The 20,037-nt window shown below is 46.5% G+C and overlaps 2 protein-coding genes across 2 annotated transcripts in view; both read right to left on the bottom strand.

The window, feature by feature from the left end:
- The window catches only part of LOC145355160 (uncharacterized), a 93,850-nt gene extending 83,615 nt beyond the window's left edge, over nucleotides 1-10,235 (bottom strand). The window contains 1 exon segment of the mRNA XM_080207076.1: nucleotides 9,589-10,235. Within this exon segment, the coding sequence (XP_080063202.1) occupies nucleotides 9,589-10,176 (588 nt within the window). The 5' untranslated portion in view covers nucleotides 10,177-10,235.
- Nucleotides 10,236-18,310: 8,075 nt separating this feature from the next.
- Nucleotides 18,311-19,455, bottom strand: LOC145354760 (uncharacterized). The gene has a single exon (XM_080206230.1). The coding sequence runs from the start codon at nucleotides 19,375-19,377 to the stop codon at nucleotides 18,448-18,450; it is 930 nt and encodes a 309-aa protein (XP_080062356.1). The 5' UTR covers nucleotides 19,378-19,455; the 3' UTR covers nucleotides 18,311-18,447.
- Between the last annotated feature and the right edge of the window lie 582 nt (nucleotides 19,456-20,037).

Here is a 20,037-nt window from a genome sequence, read left to right as displayed (position 1 = left end):
ACATTTGTACTGAGATTTTGTATTGACAAAATAGACTTTGGTAGAAATAATAGTAGGAGGGATTACTATTTGAAGGGCGAAAAGCTGCAGCATGATACGGTGCAGAGGGACCTGGGGGTCCTTGTGCATGAGTCGCAAAAACCCAGTCTGCAGCAGGTGATCAAGAAGGCGAATGGGATGCTGGCCTTTATAGCGAGGGGGATAGAATATAAAAGCAAGGAGGTCTTGCTGCAACTGTATAGGGCACTGGTGAGGCTGCAGCTGGAGTACTGTGTGCAGTTTTGGTCACCGCACTTGCGAAAGGATATTTTGGCCTTGAAGGGAGTGCACAGAAGGTTCACCAGGCTGATACCGGAGATGAGGGGGTTAGCCTATGAAGAGAATTGAATAGACTGGGTCTGTACTCGTTGGAGTTTAGAAGGATGAGGGGGGATCTTATAGAGACGTATAAGATAATGAAGGGGATGGATAGGGTAGAGGTAGAGAGATTCTTCCCACTTAGAAAGGATAGCAGGACTAGAGGGCACAGCCTCAAGATAAGGGGAGGGGCAGTTTAGATCAGAGTTGAGGAGGAATTTCTTCACTCAAAGGGTGGTGAATCTCTGGAATTCTCTGCCCATTGAAGTGGTGGAGGCTACATCGCTGAATATATTTAAGTCACGGGTAGGGAGATTTCTGACAGACAAGTGAATTAAGGGTTATGGGGAGAAAGCGGGAAAGTGGAACTGATCCACTTCAGATCAGCCATGATCTTATTGAATAGTGGGGCAGGTATTGTATTCTGGTTTGTAATTTGAAAGTGTATTTTGGATTTGTAAGCTGTTTGATAAATTAGAAGATGGTGGAATGAGCTTTGAATAATTTGAAAAACATTGCACTTCCCCCACGGGGGAAAGCCTGAACCCACGTTCAGCGTGGGATGAGGCTCCAACTAATTACCAACCTTGCAGGGACCACGGAGAAACCAGTGAAATGTGGAGATTGTGGGAAGAGATTCCAATCCCTATCTTCGCTGGAAATTTTATCGATGCAGTCACAGAGGCGATTCTCCTGCTCTGAGTGTGGGAAGGGTTTCGATGATTTCTCCAGCCCACTGAGACACCAGGGACAATCCCTTGCTCCGTGTGTGGCAAGAGATCCACTCGGTCCTGCAACCTGAATCATAGAACCCTACAGTGCAGAAAGAGGCCCTTCGGCCCATCGAGTCTGCACCAAACACAATCCCACCCAGGCCCTATCCCCATATCTCTACATATTATACCCACTAACCTACACATCCCTGGACACTAAGGGGCAATTTCTTAGATGGCCAATCAACCTAACCTGCAGTGATGTTTTGCAAACCCAGGCAAGTCACGGGGGTTACAGATAGTGCGACATGAACCCAAGATCCCGGTTGAGGCCGTCCTCATGTGTGCGGAACTTGGCTATCAGTCTCTGTTCAGCGACTCTGCGCTGTCGTGTGTTGTGAAGGCCGCCTTGGAGAACGTTTACCCAAAGGTCAGAGGCTGAATGCCCGTGACCACTGAAGTGTTCGCCAACAGGAAGGGAACAGTCTTGCCTGGTGACTGTCGAGCGATGTTCATTCATCCGTTGTCGTAGCGTCTGCATGGTCTCCCCAATGTACCATGCTTCGGGACATCCTTTCTTACAAAGTATCAGGTAGACAACGTTGGCCGAGTTGCAAGAGTATTTACCGTGTACCTGGTGGATGGTGTTCTCACGTGTGATGATGGAATCCGTGTCGATGATCCGACACGTCTTGCAGAGGTTGCTGTGGCAGGGTTGTGTGGTATTCATGTCGCATTATCTGTAACCCCCGTGACTTGCCTGGGTTTGCAAAACCTCACTTACTGTACTGTCTGGAGACAATACACATCTCTTTAACCTGTGATCAGTGCTCCTTCCACTCACATTGTCGGCCACTTTAGGACTTGAATAGCAGGTTAGGTGTAAAGATTCGCATTCTAATCAGTAATAGAACATAGAACATAGAACATTACAGCGCAGAACAGGCCCTTCGGCCCACGATGTTGCGCCAACCAGTTAGAAAACAATGACCCTCTAACCTAAACCAATCCCTTTTCATCCATAAACCTATCCACGTATCTCTTAAACGCCCCCAAACTGCAAACTGTCTGTGCTTTATATGCTCTGTCTGAGGCCAGAACTCTCCATTCACCTGAAGAAGGGGGTAACCTCGAAAGCTAGTGAGTTTACTATCAAATAAATCGGTTGGACTTAAACCTGGTGTCAGATGGAATTTAACGCAGACAAGTGTGAGGTATTGCACTTTGGAAGGACAAACCAAAGTAGAACGTACAGGGTAAATGGTAGGACTCTGAAGAGTGCAGTTGAACAGAGGGATCTGGGAATACAGGTACAGAATTCCTTAAAAGTGACGTCACAGGTGGATAGAGTCGTAAAGAGTGCTTTTGGTACATTGGCCTTTATAAATCGGAGTATCGAGTATAAAAGTTGCAGTGTTATGGTAAGGTTATATCAGGCTGAATTCAGAGTATTGTGTACAGTTTTGGTCACCTAGTTACAGGAAGGATGTAAATAAGGTTGAAAGAGTGCAGAGAAGGTTCACAAGGATGTTGTCGGTGTGAGCAATAGGTAAAGATGTTGTTAACACATATATTTGTAGAGCATAGAGAAATAGCTTGAAGTTAAATAGATTGGATATAGTCAGGCACATTGATAACCCACATTATGGAAACAACTGTGAGTTTAGTCACAAACATAGGACATAAGGTTCGATGCTGCTAACACAGCAATAATTAGGGATAATAAAAAGACTGCCTGTAATGTAGAGATAACATCAGAGATGTGATGTGCAGTGAAGCATACACCACATCCTGCAGGAATGTAAGAGGCCCACGTTATAAAAAGCAAATGGTCTGCAAGATGTGTTGTTTCTACAACTAAGCATAAAAGGGGAAAAGGTCACTGAGATGGTTGGGACAGCAGTGATTAAGTTGGCAAAGGATTGATTACCGCCAATCTGAACTGGACATATAACAGTGTTGGATAAGATGGATGAGTTTGCTAATGCACTCTTGTGATAACAGGAGACCTGGTTAGATGGAGAGTAGAGGGGATGGGAACTTGGGTCACCTCGAGCCAATAGGAGAATGTCAACACATAGATGGGACAGGGACCACCAATTAGGAGAGAACATCACATTGCAAAGCCATCACAATGCTTGTAAAAAAGGTATAAAATGTGCTGCAAATCTATGTGAGGTGTGCCTATTTCGCTAGACACCCGGTCTTGCAAGAACGTCAAATAAAATCTTGCTCCTTCAGAACTTGACTTGACTAAATTGTTTAACTGTGAGCTGTGTTTTTCACATCGGGACTTGAGAAGCTGAGTTACAGAGAGAGATTGAATAGGTTAGGACTTTATTCCCTGGAGCATAGAAGAATGAGGGGAGATTTGATCGAGGTGTATAAGATTTTGATGGGTATAGATAGAGTGAATGCAAGCAGGCTTTTTCCACTGAGGCTAGGGGAGAAAAACACCAGAGGGCATGGGTTAAGGGTGAAAAGAGAAAAGTTTAAAGGGAATATTAGGGGGGGGCTTCTTCACACAGAGAGTGGTGGGAGTGTGGAATGAGCTGCCGGATAAATGCGGGGTCACTTTTAACATTTAAGAAAAACTTGGATGGGTTCATGGATGAGAGGGGTGTGGAGGGATATGGTCCAAGTGCAGGTCAGTGGGACTAGGCAAAAAATAGTTCGGCACAGACAAGAAGGGCCAAAAGGCCTGTTTCTGAGCTGTAATTTTCTATGGTTCTAAGCATACCATGTTGCCATGGAGATGAACTATGGGGTTCGAACGCTCTTTTATTTAGTCAAACTTCTTGTTATTTTTATAGATCTCACCACCACCCTGTACAATTGCAACAACATTTCCCTATTTCTATATTCCAGTTATTTTGCAATAAATGCTAACATCCCATTTGCCTTTTACATTATGTGATTGCGAATGTGATTTATTATATGTGAAAAAATAGCGAGTCTAAATTCCTGGTGAGATGGAGTGAAGAGCGGCTCCCAACCACACACACAGCTACTTGAGACACAGCAGGAGATGTTAATGTGGCCAGGGGATTGAGACAACATTGTGACACCATCAAGGCATCGACACACATTCCAGAGAGAAACTGAGTTCAAAACTATCAGGAGCCAATTAAACACACAAATTAAACATGGACACAAAGGCAGGAATATTAAAGTAAAAGGGATAATATATTTAAGGACTTGGGAGAAATAATATTGAGTATGAACTGTCCACAAGTCGGATAGGGGTAAAGCGAGAGCTGGAGAATCTTTTGCTCGATCTGTTGCTTGAAGCATCTGTCCTTATGTCCGAGTAACCTCGAACTCACGGTGCTCCTTCTGGGGAAGAGAAGATCGAGTCAATGTTACCCCAGGCGGGGCCAGAACACAACTGGAAAATAACGGAGTGAAATTGAGTGAGGGTCAGAGACAGAGTTCTCCTCCCCCTCGAGGTGGGGACTGGAAGAATCCTGGGGGACCCCGGTGTTTTTGCGAATTAGTGAACGTTAAATGAAATTCTCTGACTGGCTGTGCATTGATTTGGAATTTGATTGTTTCCTGTTTTTATTCCTGTTGTGATTACGCTCTGGGTAAGGATGGTTGACAGGATGGGAAATTGTGGTTTGGGTTTTCATTAACCAAATGTTTTATTGAACCCAAAGGGGTCAAACCTCAGCAGAAATCTAACAGAGCTGAGAACAGACAACTTACTGTGTGGGAACAGGGGGATAAACAGCTCCCAGAGGACTGAGAGAACAAGAGTGCCTTGAATCGATCTGCAATCTCCTTATTTCTCATTATTAATTCCTGGAGTCACTTTCTGTAAGATCAATGCTTCATTTGTTAACTGCTTTTCAAATAGTAATTCTTACTATCAGTCATTACACTTTGAGCCAGTTTTCTCTCATACTCTAATTTTTCCTCCCTTATCATTCTTTTTGTCATTCTTGGCCATTTATTAAATTCTGACTAGTTGTCTGACCTGCCAGCCATCGTTACGCAATTGTATGTGTTAGAGTGGGCTAAGGCTGAGGTTTTATATATATGTAAAACATGTTCTATGTTAACAAAATGGAGTGTTACTAGCCATTATGTAAAGCAGCATGGGATTTCGCTGACGTCACCACATTCCTATAGCTGTTGAGTCATTAAAGACACAGTCATGGAGCTTTAAACTTGCCGAGCAGGGTCTCTTGTATCAGCACACAGGCTCTGTGAGACTGCCAGCAGTACAGACAAGTCAGAGATAAGGTTGAGTAAAGAGATTCATTGTGAAGGCTCAGGGATGTTTGATAAGTCGGAGGAATTCTATGATTCTAACAAACTTACCCCTGACATCTCCTCTGTACCTACTCCCCAGCACCTTAAACCTGTGTCCTCTTGTGGCAACCATTTCAGCCCTGGGAAATAGCCTCTGACTATCCACTCAATCAATACCTCTCAACGTCTTAACATCAGGTCACCCCTTATCCTTCATCTCTCCAAGGAGAAGGGTCTATGTGTGTGTCTCGGTGCTTTTCCAGTCACACTGATGTCTAAAATCTTCTGAAGCAAACAAAACGAGAAATAATTCTCCTTCTAGATTCAATAATATCCAGGTCCCAACGAATTGAGTGAATCTGTCGGATCTTGGTGTGACATTTGATTTGAGATTTCTCCCTGCATATCCTTATCTTCTGATTTCCATAGAAGAAATTTACATTAGTCATCACTGTCAGTACAGTTTAGTAATCCAGAACAAGACAATTCTAGTTTCTATGGAACATTCTTTCTTTCCTCTCTCATTTCCCAAAAGCTGTAAATCTCCATCCCTCTCCCTCCATTCTCACTCTGCTGTATCTAACATTCACCCTCCCAATTCTCCTGAAGGGGCTGATTGACAGATCCATGCTCACTGCTTCCTGTCCTGGACACACACAGCTGAGAATCTCCATGCAGGCTGCCAGACAGATATCTGTCTCTACGACTGGACTAACAATGTGTTTAATGGATAGGATGTCTCCAGTTGGTTAAGATACAGGGGGTTGTGATTGATGCTAATCTTGAACTTGCTGTCTGTGAAGGTAGTGAAGCAGAGATGATGAGTAATTTCTAAGTGAGATTGGATGGGTGCTGCAGGGTTACAGAACGGGAGCCACTCCCGAGCTGCCAGTCCGAAATTTAATGAGGTCTTCCCTGCTATGGATTTTTTCAGAGATTAAGTATTACCAAAACTTTGGTCTTTGGGCCAAACCAAGGAGACAAACTCAAATTACATTCGGACAAAGTAAAAAGGGGCAGCTCCCCAAAAGGAGGGGGAACTGCCCCAACAAAAAGTACAAGGGAAATTTAAGACACGTCAAATCAAAATGTGATTGTCGGGGTCTATAACGCACCCCAGCCCCTGCGGTGCCCAGTGGGCGCGGAAGGCGTCGACTGTGCCTGTGGACACCGCGTGCTCCCTCTTCAGGGACACCTGGACGTGAACGTAGCCACGGTAGAGGGGCAGACAGTCAGGATGGCCGAGGCCCCTCGATCGTCTGCTGCCCGGATTTGTTGATGGCGCGTCTCGCCAGGCCCAGGAGCAGGTTCACGAGGAGATCGGCAACCCGACCCTCCCCTCTCCACACCAGGTGTCCGTAGATCATTGCCAAAACTTTAGCTAAGACAAAGACTCGCAAAGACATTATCCTGGTGAAAGATGTCTCTTTATTGAGCAACGTAAACTGGGTGAAGAGTGCTCGAGTGCTGGGCAGTCCAGCACTCCTCCGAAGTCACATTACATTTGTCAGTATAATTTCCTAGGTCACTCTGGTTCATTCCTGCCAAATATCAACCAATCATCGTTAGTACAAGTCAATCATTAATAAATGTCATATACCTGAGCCAACTATATCCTACCCCCTGATAGCATGGGAATTCATTGGTCTGTAGAATCCAGAATCTCCTGCCCTCTGTCACCTAGCAACTTCTATAGAACATAGAACACTACAGCACAAACAGGCCCTTCGGCCCACAAGTTGAGCCGATCATATCCCTACCTACCAGGTCTATCTATAACCCTCAATCCCATTAAATCCCATGTACTCATCCAGAAGTCTCTTAAAAGACCCCAACGAGTTTGCCTCCACCACCACCGACGGCAGCCAATTCCACTCACTCACCACCCTCTGAGTGAAAAACTTTCCCCTAACATCTCCTCTGTACCTGCTCCCCAGCACCTTAAACCTGTGTCCTCTCATAGCGACCATTTCAGCCCTGGGAAATAGCCTTTGAGTATCCACCCGATCTATATCTCTCAACATCTTATAAACCTCTATCAGGTCGCCTCTCATCCTTCGTCTTTCCAGGGAGAAAAGACCAAGCTCCCTCGACCTATCCTCATAAGGCATGCCCCCCCAATCCAGGCAACATCCTTGTAAATCTCCTCTGCACCCTCTCAATAGCTTCCACATGTAGTGAGGCGAGCAGAACTGAGCACAGTACTCCAAGTGGGGTCTGACAAGGGTTTTATAAAGTTGCAGCGTTATCTCCCGACTCCTAAACTCAATCCCTCGATTAATGAAGGCCAGTACACCATACGCCTTCTTGACCACATCCTCCACATGCGAGGCCGATTTAAGAGTCCTATGGACCCGGACCCCAAGGTCCTTCTGATCCTCTACACTGCTAAGACTCCTGCCCTTGATATTGTACTCCTTCATCCCATTGGACCTGCCAAAATGGACCACTACATATTTATTTGGGTTGAAGTCCATCTGCCACTTCTCCACCCAGTCTTGCATCCTATCTATGTCACGCTGCAACTTCTGACATCCCTCCAGACTATCCACAACACCTCCAACCTTCGTGTGGCTGGCGAACTTACCCATCCCTCCACTTCCTCATCCAGGTCGTTTATGAAAATGACAAACAGCAGGGGTCCTAGAACAGATCCCTGGGGCCCTCCACTGGTGACCGACTTCCGTGCAGAAAAAGACCCATCCACAACCACTCTCTGCCTTCTGCGGGCAAGCTGTGATGATGTATGATGTAAGTCATAGAGTTCAAAGATAATTTTCTCTCTCTCTCTCTCAATTACATTACAGTGGCAAAGTTCAAAATCTTCACTCTCACGCCTGCGAAGCGCTTTCTAATGAGTAGAGATTGAATTACTGCACTCCTGCTAGGTTTGCAAACTTGCACTTTCCAGGACAACATACTCACAATATCTTTGAAACAGAAATTCAACATTCCCATTTGATTTTAGGTATTAACAGTTGTTAATGTTAGTTTGTTCTTTATTGTCGATGTCAGGCTGGGGTTGTTCTCCTTGGAGCAAAGAAAGTTGAGGGCGGATTTGACAAGATTCTGACAGATTTAGATGAGAACAAAGAAAATTCCAGCACAGGAACAGGCCCTTTGGCCCTCCAAGCCTGCACCGACCATGCTGCCCAACTTAACTAAAACCCCCTACCCTTCTAAGGACCTTATCCCTCTATTCCCATCCTATTTCCAGTATTTGTCAAGATGCCCCTTAGTCATTACCCTATCTGCTTCCACTACCTCCCCCGGAAACGGGTTCCAGACACCCACCACCCTCTATGTAAAAAATTTGCCTTGTACATCTCCTTTAAACCTTGCCCCGCACACCTTAAACCTGTGCCTCCTACTAATTGACTCTTCCAACCTGGGGAAAAAGCTTCTGACTATCCATGCCTCTCATATTCTTGTAGACTTCTATCAGATTGCCCCTCAACCTCCGTCATTCCAGTAAGAACAAGTTTCTCCAATCTCTCCACATAGTTAAAGCAATGTACTAGGCAACATCCTGGTAAGTTTTTTTCTGTACCCTCTCCAAAGCCTCCACATACTTCTGGTAGTGTGGTGACCAGAATTGAACACTATATTTCACTATTCGGCTTAACTAAGGTTCCATAAAGCTGCAACATGACTTGCCAATTTTTAAACTCAATACCCCGGCCGATGAAGGCAAGCATGCCGTATGCCTTCTTGACTACCTTCTCCTCCTGCATTGCCACTTTCAGTGACCTGTGTACCTGTACACCCAGATCCCTTTGCCTATCAATAGTCTTAAGGGTTCTGTGGGGTTACAAAAGGGGAATGTGCAAACTCCACACAAACAATGACCTATGCCAGGAATTGAACCCGGGTCCCTGACGCTGTGAGACAGCAGTGCTAACCACTATGCCACCGTGCCATCCTAACTCATTGCCTACGAGGGGGGAGGAAGTGGGAAAAATAAACAATTTCAAAGGAAATTGGATGGACATTTTTGGGAGTTTCCAAAAAGAAATGCTGACTAAATATCTCTGACCTTCCTCACACCCTGTCATTCTGTGATTCTTGTGAAATTTGAAACCAGGTATTCGCAACAAGACTCAAAGAACATCAGCCCACTGGAGGCAAAGTCATGAGACTGTCCAGTCCAGCAGAAACCCTCCGACCCTCCCCATTGACCAACTGTCAGAATGAACAAAATGCAGTCCTGGATGTAACTGAGAGCAGAAACAATAACAGCAGAATCCAACCCCTGGAATCACTCGTGAACTTGTTGGTGCCTCAGCAGGGCGGATGAAACTCTGAATCCCTTCCCACACTGAGAGCAGGTGAATGGTCTCTCCCCAGTGTGAACTTGCTGGTGTGTCCGCAGGCTGGATAACTGAGTGAATCCCTTCCCACACTGAGAGCAGGCGAACGGCCTCTCCCCAGTGTGAACTCGCTGGTGTACCCGCAAGTCGGACGACTGAGTGAATCCCTTCCCACAATGGGAGCAAGTGAATGGTTTCTCCCCAGTGTGAAGTCGCTCGTGCGTCTGCAGGCTGGATGCCTGAGTGAATCCCTCCCCACACTGAGAGCAGGTGAATGGTTTCTCCCCAGTGTGAATCCGCTGGTGTGTCCGCAGGTTAGGTAACTGAGTGAATCCCTTCCCACAATGAGAGCAGGTGAACGGCCTCTCCCCAGTGTGAATTCGCTGGTGTGTCAGTAGGCTGGATAACCGAGTGAATCCCTTCCCGCACACAGAGCAGCTGAACGGTCTCTCCCCGGTGTGAATGCGCTGGTGAGTCTCCAGCTCTGATGGGAACCTAAATCCCTTCCCACAGTCTCCACATTTCCAGGGTTTCTCCATGGTGACTCTCCAGGTTAAACAATCAGTTAAATCTCACCCAGACCCCGGGTACAGTCTCTCCCCGCTGTGAATGCTGCCATGTATTTCCAGGCTGTGGAACTGGTTCAAGCACACACTACACTGGAACACTCAGGGGGGGTGTTTCCGCACAAAGCCCGCACTCTCATTGGCTGGAGGACCAGAGTCCTTCCGGTCCTCCAACTCTTTCCATTGGCCAACAGCTCAGCGTGCAGAAGGATGGACTCTCCCCATGCACATGCGCAGCTTCCCCTCTCCCTTGGACGCGGGGAAAGAGGGGAAACTGCGCAGCTGCGGAGAAGGGCCCACTCCTCCCATTCTGATATTGACCAATGGGAAGACTTGGAGGACTAGAAGTACTCTGGTCCTCCAGCCACTTGGAGCGCGAGCTTTCCGAGGGCTGTTCCTGCATCAGGTTAATGGTGAGGAAGGTTTCACAAACACAGTATATCTATAGTCAAAGATACAATTGTAAGATAATGTCACAAACACAGTATATCTATAGTCAAAGACACAACTGTAAGATACAGGTTGGAATGTGAGGTGATCAATGATGTCCTCCTGCTCAAACCTCCCTCTCCATTGTCCGCCTTGACCCTCTCCGGGTTCCAGTGCGCAGGCGCGGCGCGCGGACACGGGAGCCCCGCCCCGCCCCCGCCCCTCCTGGAGCCAAGGTTTCCAGGGCAACCGGCTGGCGGCTCCGCCCAGAGCGAGAAGCCGCTCGGTGGTCCCCCCCCGCCCCCCGGCCCGGGACGGCGCATGTCCAAGGGAGAGAGAGAGAGAGAGAGAGGGCCCGCTGTGCATGTGCAAGGGGGTGTCCGCCCCCTTGACCTTCATGCTGAGGTGTTGGCCAATGGGAAGAGTTGGAGGACCGGAAGTACTCTGCACCTGCAGCCAATCAGAGGGCGGGCTTTGTGTGAATGAAGATTGAGCTTCAGACAGACTGAAACTTCCTCCTGTCTCCCACATCTGTGAGTAAAACACTTTCTTTACTCCCCCTTTCCATTTCTTTCCTCATTCTGGGGGGAAACTGGGGACTTGCAGCAACTGAAGGGAAAGGAAGTGAATCCAGGGAGGGAGCAGACTCTGGAAAGATTGGCCCAGGTCTCTCTCTCTCTCTCTTAAAGACATTGACATCCTTTACTCCCTCAGCCTGACACATTTATCTGTCTGGATAAAAGGATGGGCTCTTTCCTAATGTTCACAATTAAAGGGCTGGTTTCCCCAGGAGAGAACTGATATTTAAAGGGACAGTAAATTAATAAAGTACAGAGATATGTCTAGTGTTGCTATATGGAACAGAAATATATTTGGTTCTTAATAAAATACATTTATTGTTCCTTCTCGTCCTGTAATATAGTACTGTAGCTATTTAATATATTTCCAGTCACTGAATCATTACAGCACAGAAGGAACCCATTTGTAACTCGAGTCATGCCGTCTCTCTCTCTCTCTCTGTTTAGCAATCCGGTCAGTCTCATTCCCCTCTCTCCCTGTTCCCCTGTTAAGTGTATTTCCTTCAATTCACAGATTTATTGTGACAATGTTCTTCTCCGCTTCCATCACGGGTGTACAGCTGATTTTCCAATTATGCCCATTCACTGTCTTAATAAAGTTCCTCACTCACCCAAACTATTTCTCTAATTAAAAATACGGTACTCTCTAGCAAACATTTTTTTTAAGCCAATTGCTTATCAGACAAAGTATAGGTACATTTACTCACACCTTGCATTAACATTTTTGGGGTATCTGCAAGACCTTATATCTGTCAATCAGCACCTTCAGGAGAATTGGGAGGGTGAATATTAGATGCAGCAGAGTGAGAATGGAGGGAGAGTGTGTGGGATGGAGATTTACAGCTTTTGAGGAATGAGAGAGGAAAGAATGTTTGTTAGAATCATAGAATTCCTACATCTCATTAATCAGAAACTAGAATTGTCTGTTCTGAATGTCTGTGTGATGGCTTTGGTAAATTTCTTTTGCAGGACAAACCAAATGTTATGTCAAGAGCTGACAGGGTCACTCAATTCATTTTCACTGAATATTATTGGCCTTTGAATCTGGAAGGAAAAATGTTTCTCTGCTTTTTCAGCTTCCGAAGACTTTAAACACCAGCAAGACTGGAAAAGCACTGGGATCAGCATGAACGGGGGAAGGGGTAGATCTTCCCCGCACATCCACAGCTCCCCCTCTCCCTTGGACATGTGCAGTCCCGGGCCAGGAGGGAGGAGGAGGTTACCGAGTGGCTTCTCGCTTTGGCTGGAGCCATCAGCCGGTTGCCTGGAAGCCTTGGCTCCAGGAGTTTTGGGGGAGGGGGAGCAATAAGAGGGGGCAGATCTCCCATATCCACGCGGTGGAGAGCCCACCCCCTGACCATCATGCTGAGGTATTGACCAATACGAAGAGTTGGAGGACCAGAAGGATCCCAGCCAGAGTGTGTGGGGAACACACACCCCTTAGTGAGATTTCTTCCAGTGCAGTGAGTGTAGAAAGAACTTTAACCAGATACACAGCCTGAAAATACGTGGCAGCATTCACAGCGGGGAGAGACTGTACCCATGCTCTGGGTGAGATTTAACTGATTGTTTAACCTGGAGAGTCACCATGGAGAAACCCTGGAAACGTGGCGACTGTGGGAAGGGATTCAGGTTCAAATCAGAGCTCGAAACTCATCGTCGCAGCCACACTGGGGAGAGACCGTTCAGCTGCTCTTTGTGTGGGGAAGGATTCACTCATTTATCCAACCTGCATACACACAACGTCACTCCCGCCCTTTAAATACTGAGTGTGGGAGTGGAACAAAAGCCAAGAAGACTGATGCCGCCCCACACTGAGGAGACAGCGTTCAGCTGCTGTGACTGTGGGAAGGGATTCACTCAGTTATACAATCTGCACTGCCATTCACCTGCCCTGTGTGCGGGAGGGATTCACTGAGTCATCCAGTCTGCTGAGACACATAGTTTCTCACGCCAATCTTTTAAATGCTCTGACTGGGGAAGCTGTTAGCCCACCACCACATTCACACTGAGGAGAGACCGTTTAGCTGCTGTCACTGCGCAAAGAACATTATCCTCCCTGTAAAGACACCAGCGAGTTCACACTGTGAAGAGACCATTAGCTGCTCTGACTGTGGGAAGGGATTCACTCGGTCAGCAAACTTGGTGGGACACCAGCAAATTCACAAGTGATTACAGTCCTGGGATTATTCTTGGGAATCTTTCTTGCCCTTTCTCCAGTGCCTCTATTTCCTTTTACTAAATGGAGATCACAAATGTTGACAGTGCTCCCAGTGCAGTCTAACTCTGATTCCAAACAAGTTGAACGTAATCTCCCTTTTTTTCAATTCTATCCCTCTAGAATGGAACTCTACGTATGGGTCCCACACTTTAGGAAAGGTGAGAGAGTGCAGAGGAGAGGGCGGCACGATAGCACAGTGGTTAGCACTGCTGCTTCACAGCTCCAGGGTCCTGGGTTCGATTCCCGGCTCGGGTCACTGTCTGTGTGGAGTTTGCACATTCTCCTCGTGTCTGCGTGGGTTTCCTCCGGGTGCTCCGGTTTCCTCCCACAGTCCAAAGATGAGCGGGTTAGGTTGATTGACCATGCTAAGAAATTGCCCCTTAGTGTCTAGGGATGCATAGGTTAGAGGGATTAGTGGGATATAATATATGGGAGTAGGGCCTGGGTGGGATTGTGTTCGGTGCAGACTTGATGGGCTGAAGGGCCTCTTTCTGCACTGTCGGGTTCTATGATTCTAAAACACTGGCACAGAAAATGTAGAAATGCCAATTTTTATTAAGGTTAAAAAAAACACTCAATAAACTATTATTTCCTTAATTTCCCGGATAGCCGATTACCTTCAAACACTCAATAAACACTCGAACTGCCTTTCTGCTCAACACTGATTGAATAAAATGCAAAACTCATGGCCTGAACTCAAATAATACTCATCGTAAGGAGAGGCGAGTTGATCAGGCTCCTTGCCGATGGCCTTCTGTTCCAATATCTCCAAGTCCTGGATCTGGGGGACCTTTCTTTGTGCGTTGTTTGTTCCTGCAGGTTAACACTGGGAAAACACCTTTGTCTTCCTCTGATTGGGTTCTCACTGGCTGAGATGTGCTTTTCAGCCACACATTCACAGAACAGGCACCAATCAATCACTGTCCTTTAGTCACAAAGGCTGAGGGAGTCGTGCCTCTCTCAGGGGGTAGCATTTTCCTCAGGAGCAACAACACACAGGGGTCTGTGTTCACTTGATGTCTGTTCAAGGCAGAGCAACAGCCATTATCCAATTAGCTCCAGTGTCCATTCCTCGGTGCAGAACCTTTGAGCCTTCTGCTCCCACAGTCCAGAGCCTGATACAGAGTTAGCTCTTTTAACCATCAGCCTTTGCTGCTGCCTTCATTTGCTTTATGGAGACCCATCATAGAAACCCTACAGTGAAGAAAGAGGCCCTTCAGCCCATCGAGTCTGCACCGACCACAATCCCACCCAGGCCCTATCCCTACACATTATACTCACTAATCCCTCTAACCTACACATCCCTGGACACTAAGGGGCAATTTCTTAGCATGGCCAATCAACCTAACCCACACATCTTTGGACTGTGGGAGGAAACCGGAGCACCCGGAGGAAACCCACGCAGACACAAGGAGAATGTGCAAACATCCACACAGACCCAAGCTGGGAATCGAACCCAGGACCCTGGAGCTGTGAAGCAGCAGTGCTAACCCACTGTGCTACCGTGCCACTCTCAGGTGACACTCTCTTTAGATCAGACAGGAATTAGGGTAGGGAATGGGACCATTCGGCCCATTACGTCCATGCTGGCTCCCTGTGAATCAAACCATTGCCCTCTTCTATCCCTATAGGTTTATTTCCCTCAAGTGCCCATCCAATTTCCTTTGGGAAACATTCCATCATCTCTGTTTCTCTCACCGTCGTAGGAAGTAGGCTCCAGATATTATCTTCAAATGTAAGTGATTCTCAGAGCAGAGCAGGAGGCTATTCCACCCATGATATCCCTTTGAACAAGCTCTTCCATTAATCCCATATTTCATTTTGAATCTGTCCAGTTCCCCTTTTGAAAAATACAGTTTAATTTTCTTCCTGCACCTTTTTCAGGCAGCGAACTCGTTCTGTTTTAAAACAAATCATTTCACGATTTTCACGGGAGATTTGGAAACAGAGTGAAAGACATTTGTTGTTACTCAAAATTAAGACTCAGTCTTTAATAATGATCCCCATGAGCGGACTGAGTATGATATATCCACATTGGGGGACTATTTCTAAAAAGAAATTACGTTTCTACAGCTCCTTGCAATGACCACAAGATCTTGGAAAGTGTTTTACAGCCAAATTCTTTTGAAGTGTGGTGTTTGTCATGTAGGAAACTGTAGCGGTATCTCAGAAATGAACATTATTACTTTCATTTGTATTCACAGTTAAAAATACAATATCAAGGAAGTCATAATAAACTCTAACATGTGATGAGATCTTTTTACAATAAAGCTAAAAGCCTCTGGACACTGCTGAGCAAGCAGAAGTTGTCCAAACTAAGGAATTCTTCAATCATTTTGATAAGTGTCAAAGTCTGGCTCAAGAATGAGACTGATTCTTCCTAATCTTGATCAGGTTGAACAAAGAAACCTATCGTCTTTCACAAGGTATATTATTGAACCAGTGTATCTTGTATTAACTGTTCTAGGGTTCTCTGGAGGCTAGGTATCGGCAAAAACTTCAGCCAGACTTAAGAAAGCCAGTGTCCCGGTTAAAAACGTATCTTTATTAACCAACGATCGATGGGAGAATGAGCATTGGGCAATCCAATGCCTTACTACAAGAGAAAGCCTTGGGCATTCCAACACCACTCTGAGGTTACAATACATCAGACAAGTCAATTATACCCTTCTCAAGGTAACCTTATGCACCTTCCGGTAGTTATGATCCAGTCAGTTTCAATATAAACCAATCACAATTAATACCTGTCATATTTTAGCCAATTGCATTTATTCTTTGACCTCATGGGGTTTCATTGGTCCATAAAGTCCAGCTGCTTCCTCCCTCTGTTGCTCAGCAACCCCTAACGTTTGGCCACAAAAGGTCCAAGTTAAGATTCCCACCAACTCTTGCCTACGTCAATGGCGAGACAAGGCAGATGAACATTCCTCTGTCTGAAAAGGGCTACTTTATGTGGTCAATATGAATAATTCTATTCATAAGGGCCTTTAAAACCACCTGTCTTATCTGGACAGTGTGAGCAATCGTATTCATAACGGAGTCTGAGAAGGTCTACTTTATCTGCACAATCTGAACTACCCTATTCATGAAGGGGCTGAGAAGACCTTACTGCTGGTAACTGTTATTGATAAGAACTTACACATTCTGTAATTTCATTGTCCTAAAGATTGTGTCAATATGCCTCTTAGCCCATTAGGCTTTGCAGCAACCTGCCTTTGGCTAAAGTGTACAGAATTCTTTAACATACAGTTAAAGATCCAAAATACAAGTTTAAATCAGAAATACTTGACCAAATCTCACACTTAGTTAAATCTCTCTGTGTTTGTATGTGTTTTATGTAGACTGTTCCCCTGTTAGCTTGTAAACCTAATCTAAGGTCATTTCACTTATTGTTAGTATTTTATTGGTAACTTAAACCCTGGTTACTTGAAATTTCTCTAACCAACTATGAATTTCCCCAACATTAACCGAATATATTAATCAAAAATTACTGTAATAATTAGCTACCCGTCAGTAACAGATGATTGAATAAGTGCTGAGTCTTAATTGAATTAAAGGATCAATAATGCGTGAGTAGTTATAGTGAAAGATTGAGTTTTATATACTGTAAAATGTAAAAGTTTAATTGTTGTGTATGTAAAGATTATGCAATAAAGATAAAGTATGGACAAGAAGGACCTTCTAGCTCTGATTACCCTCAACATTTGAAACTATATGAATAAGGGATTGTACAGAAGCAGGTAAAGGGATTGTATATGAAACAATTCTATTGTATTCCTGATAACAAGAAGTGCGGCAAGTAATTGGGAATCCAATTAAAGTAATCGAGTGATAAAATTGCTTTTTTTGCAACAACCATTACCCTCTCCTTTTGCCTTTTGTTCCAGGACATTTTTGACATTTAATCTCAACCAATTGGCCCTCTAACCAATCCCTGACTTTCCCTTTTGTTCCACTTGTTCCTCCCTCCCTCGCATCAAATCATAGAAACCATACACTGCAGTAAGAGGCCCTTCGGCCCATCGAGTCTGCACCGAACACAATCCCACCCAGGCCCTACCCCCATATCCCTACACATTATACCCACTAATCCCTCTAACCTACACATCCCTGGATACTAAGGGACAATTTCTTAGCATAGCCAATCAACCTAACCCACACATCTTTGGACTGTGGGAGGAAATTGGAGTACCTGGAGCAAACCCACGCAGACATGAGGAGAATGCGCAAACTCCACACAGACAGTGACCCAAGCCAGGAATCAAACCCAGGACCCTGGATCTGTGAAGCAGCAGTGCTAACTACTGTGCTACCATGCTGCCTATTTCTCCCTCTCTTTAGTTCTGAAGTCGAGTTACATTGGACGTGAAACATTAACTCTGTTTCTCTCTTCACAGATGCTGCCAGACCTGCTGCGTTTTTCCAGTTCTTTCTGTATTTATTTTCGATCTACCTGGAGTGGTGGGAAAAACACTACTTACTATCCAGGATCAAATAAATGTCCTTCATCAACTTTTGTGGATCATTTCAGTGGAAATGTGCTCTCCCAGGCTCAAAGAGCATCAGCCCACTGGAAGCAAAGTTGTGAGACCGGCCAGTCCAGCAGAAAGAAACCCTCTGACCCTCCCACTTCACCAACTGTCAGAATGAACATGGTTCAGTCCTGGATGTGATTAATAGCAGCAGAATCCAACCCCTGGAATCACTGGTTAATTCAGTAGTGTGTCTGCAGGTTGGATGATATACTGAATCTTCCCACACTGTGAGCAGGTAAATAGACTCTCCCCCAATATGAACTCGCTGATGTACCGATGGGCTGGATAACTGTGTAAAACCCTTCCCACATACAGTGCAGGTGAACGGTCTCTCCCTGGTGTGAACTCGTTGGTGTACCCGCAAGTGGGATGACCTTCTAAATCTCTTTGTGCAGTGAGAGCAGCTGAACAGTCTCTCCTCAGTGGGAACGCGCTGGAGGGAAATCAATCAAGAGCATTTGAATCCGCTCCCACAGAACATTCAAAGAGCGTGAGTGACTTTGTGATTCAGGAGGTGGGATAAATGAATGAATCCCTCCCCACACTGAGAGCAGGTGAACGTTCTCTCCCCGGTGTGAATGTGCTGATGTCTCCGCAGGCTGGATGACGTTGTAAATTTCTTTGAGCACTGACAGCAGCTGAACGGTCTCTCCTCAGTGTGGACGTGCTGGTGGGACATCAGTTCCCGAGGGCTTTTGAAGCCACTCCCACAGTCAGAGCATTTAAAGGGTTTCTCGTTGGTGTGAGTGATTTTGTGTCTCTGCAGGTTGGATGAATCAGTGAATCCCTTCCCACACACACAGCAGGTGAACGGTCTCTCCCCGGTGTGAACTCGCTGGTGTGTCCGCAGGTGGGTTGATGTTCGAAATCTCTTTGCGCACTGAGAGCAGCTGAACGGTTTTGCCTCACTGTGAATTTGCTGGTGGGACATCAGATCCCGAGAGCTTTTGAAGTCGCTCCCACAGTCAGAGCATTGAAAGGGTCTCTCGTTGGAGTGAGTGCCTTGGTGTGCCAGCAGGCTGGATAAATGAGCAAATCCCTTCCCGCACACAGAGCAGCTGAAAGGTTTCTCCCCGGTATGAACTCGCTGGTGTACCCGCAGAGTGGATGACCATTTAAACCTCTTTATGCAGTGGGAGCAGCTGAACGGTCGCTCCTCGGTGTGAGTGCGCTGGTGGATCATCAGCTCCCGAGAGCTTTTGAATCCACGTCCACAGTCAGAGCATTTAAAGGGTCTCTCCTGGGTGTGAGTGGCTTTGTGTGTCAGCAGGTTGGATGACTGAGTGAATCCCTTCCCACACACGGAGCAGGTGAACGGCCTCTCTCTGCTGTGGCTGCGGCGATGGATTTCCAGCACAGATGGGGCTTTGAATCCCTTCCCACAGTCTCCACATTTCCAGGGTTTCTCCATGGTGACTCTCCAGGTTAAACAATCAGTTAAATCTCACACAGAACCCGGGTACAGTCTCTCCCCGCTGTGAATGCTGTGATGTATTTTCAGGCTGTGGAACTGGTTCAAGCTCTTTCCACACTCACAACACTGGAACACTCAGGGGGGTGGTTCCGCACAAAGCTCGCACTCTGATTGGCTGGAGGACCAGAGTCCTTCCGGTCATCCAACTCGTTCCATTGGTCAATACCTCAGCATGGGGGGGGGGCGGGCCCACCCTCGCACATGCGCAGCTGTTCCTCTTTCCCTCGCACATGCGCAGCTGTCCCTCTTTCCCTCGCACATGCGCAGCTGTCCCTCTTTCCGTCGTGCAGGCGCAGCTGTCCCACTTTCCCTCGCACATGCGCAGCTGTCCCTCTTTCCCTCGAACATGCGCAGCTTCCCCTCTCCCTTGGACATGCGCAGGCCCGGGCCAGGGGGAGAGCGGCTTCTCGCTCTGGGCGGAGCCGCCAGCCGGTTGCCCTGGAAGCCTTGGCTCCAGGAGGGGGAGGGGGCGGAGGCGGGGCTCCCGGGTCCGCGCGGCGGAGATTTCACCTACTGACCTTCATGCTGAGGTGCTGACCAATGAGAAGAGTTGGAGGACCAGAAGGACTCTGGTCCTCCAGCCAATCAGAGGGCGGG

Source organism: Carcharhinus amblyrhynchos, chromosome 18, assembly GCF_965287045.1.
Source record: "Carcharhinus amblyrhynchos chromosome 18, sCarAmb.v2.hapA, whole genome shotgun sequence".
In the NCBI taxonomy this organism is placed as follows: domain Eukaryota; kingdom Metazoa; phylum Chordata; class Chondrichthyes; order Carcharhiniformes; family Carcharhinidae; genus Carcharhinus; species Carcharhinus amblyrhynchos.
The sequence above is the reverse complement of the archived record's forward strand: the minus strand, read 5'-3'. Positions and strand labels throughout refer to the sequence as shown.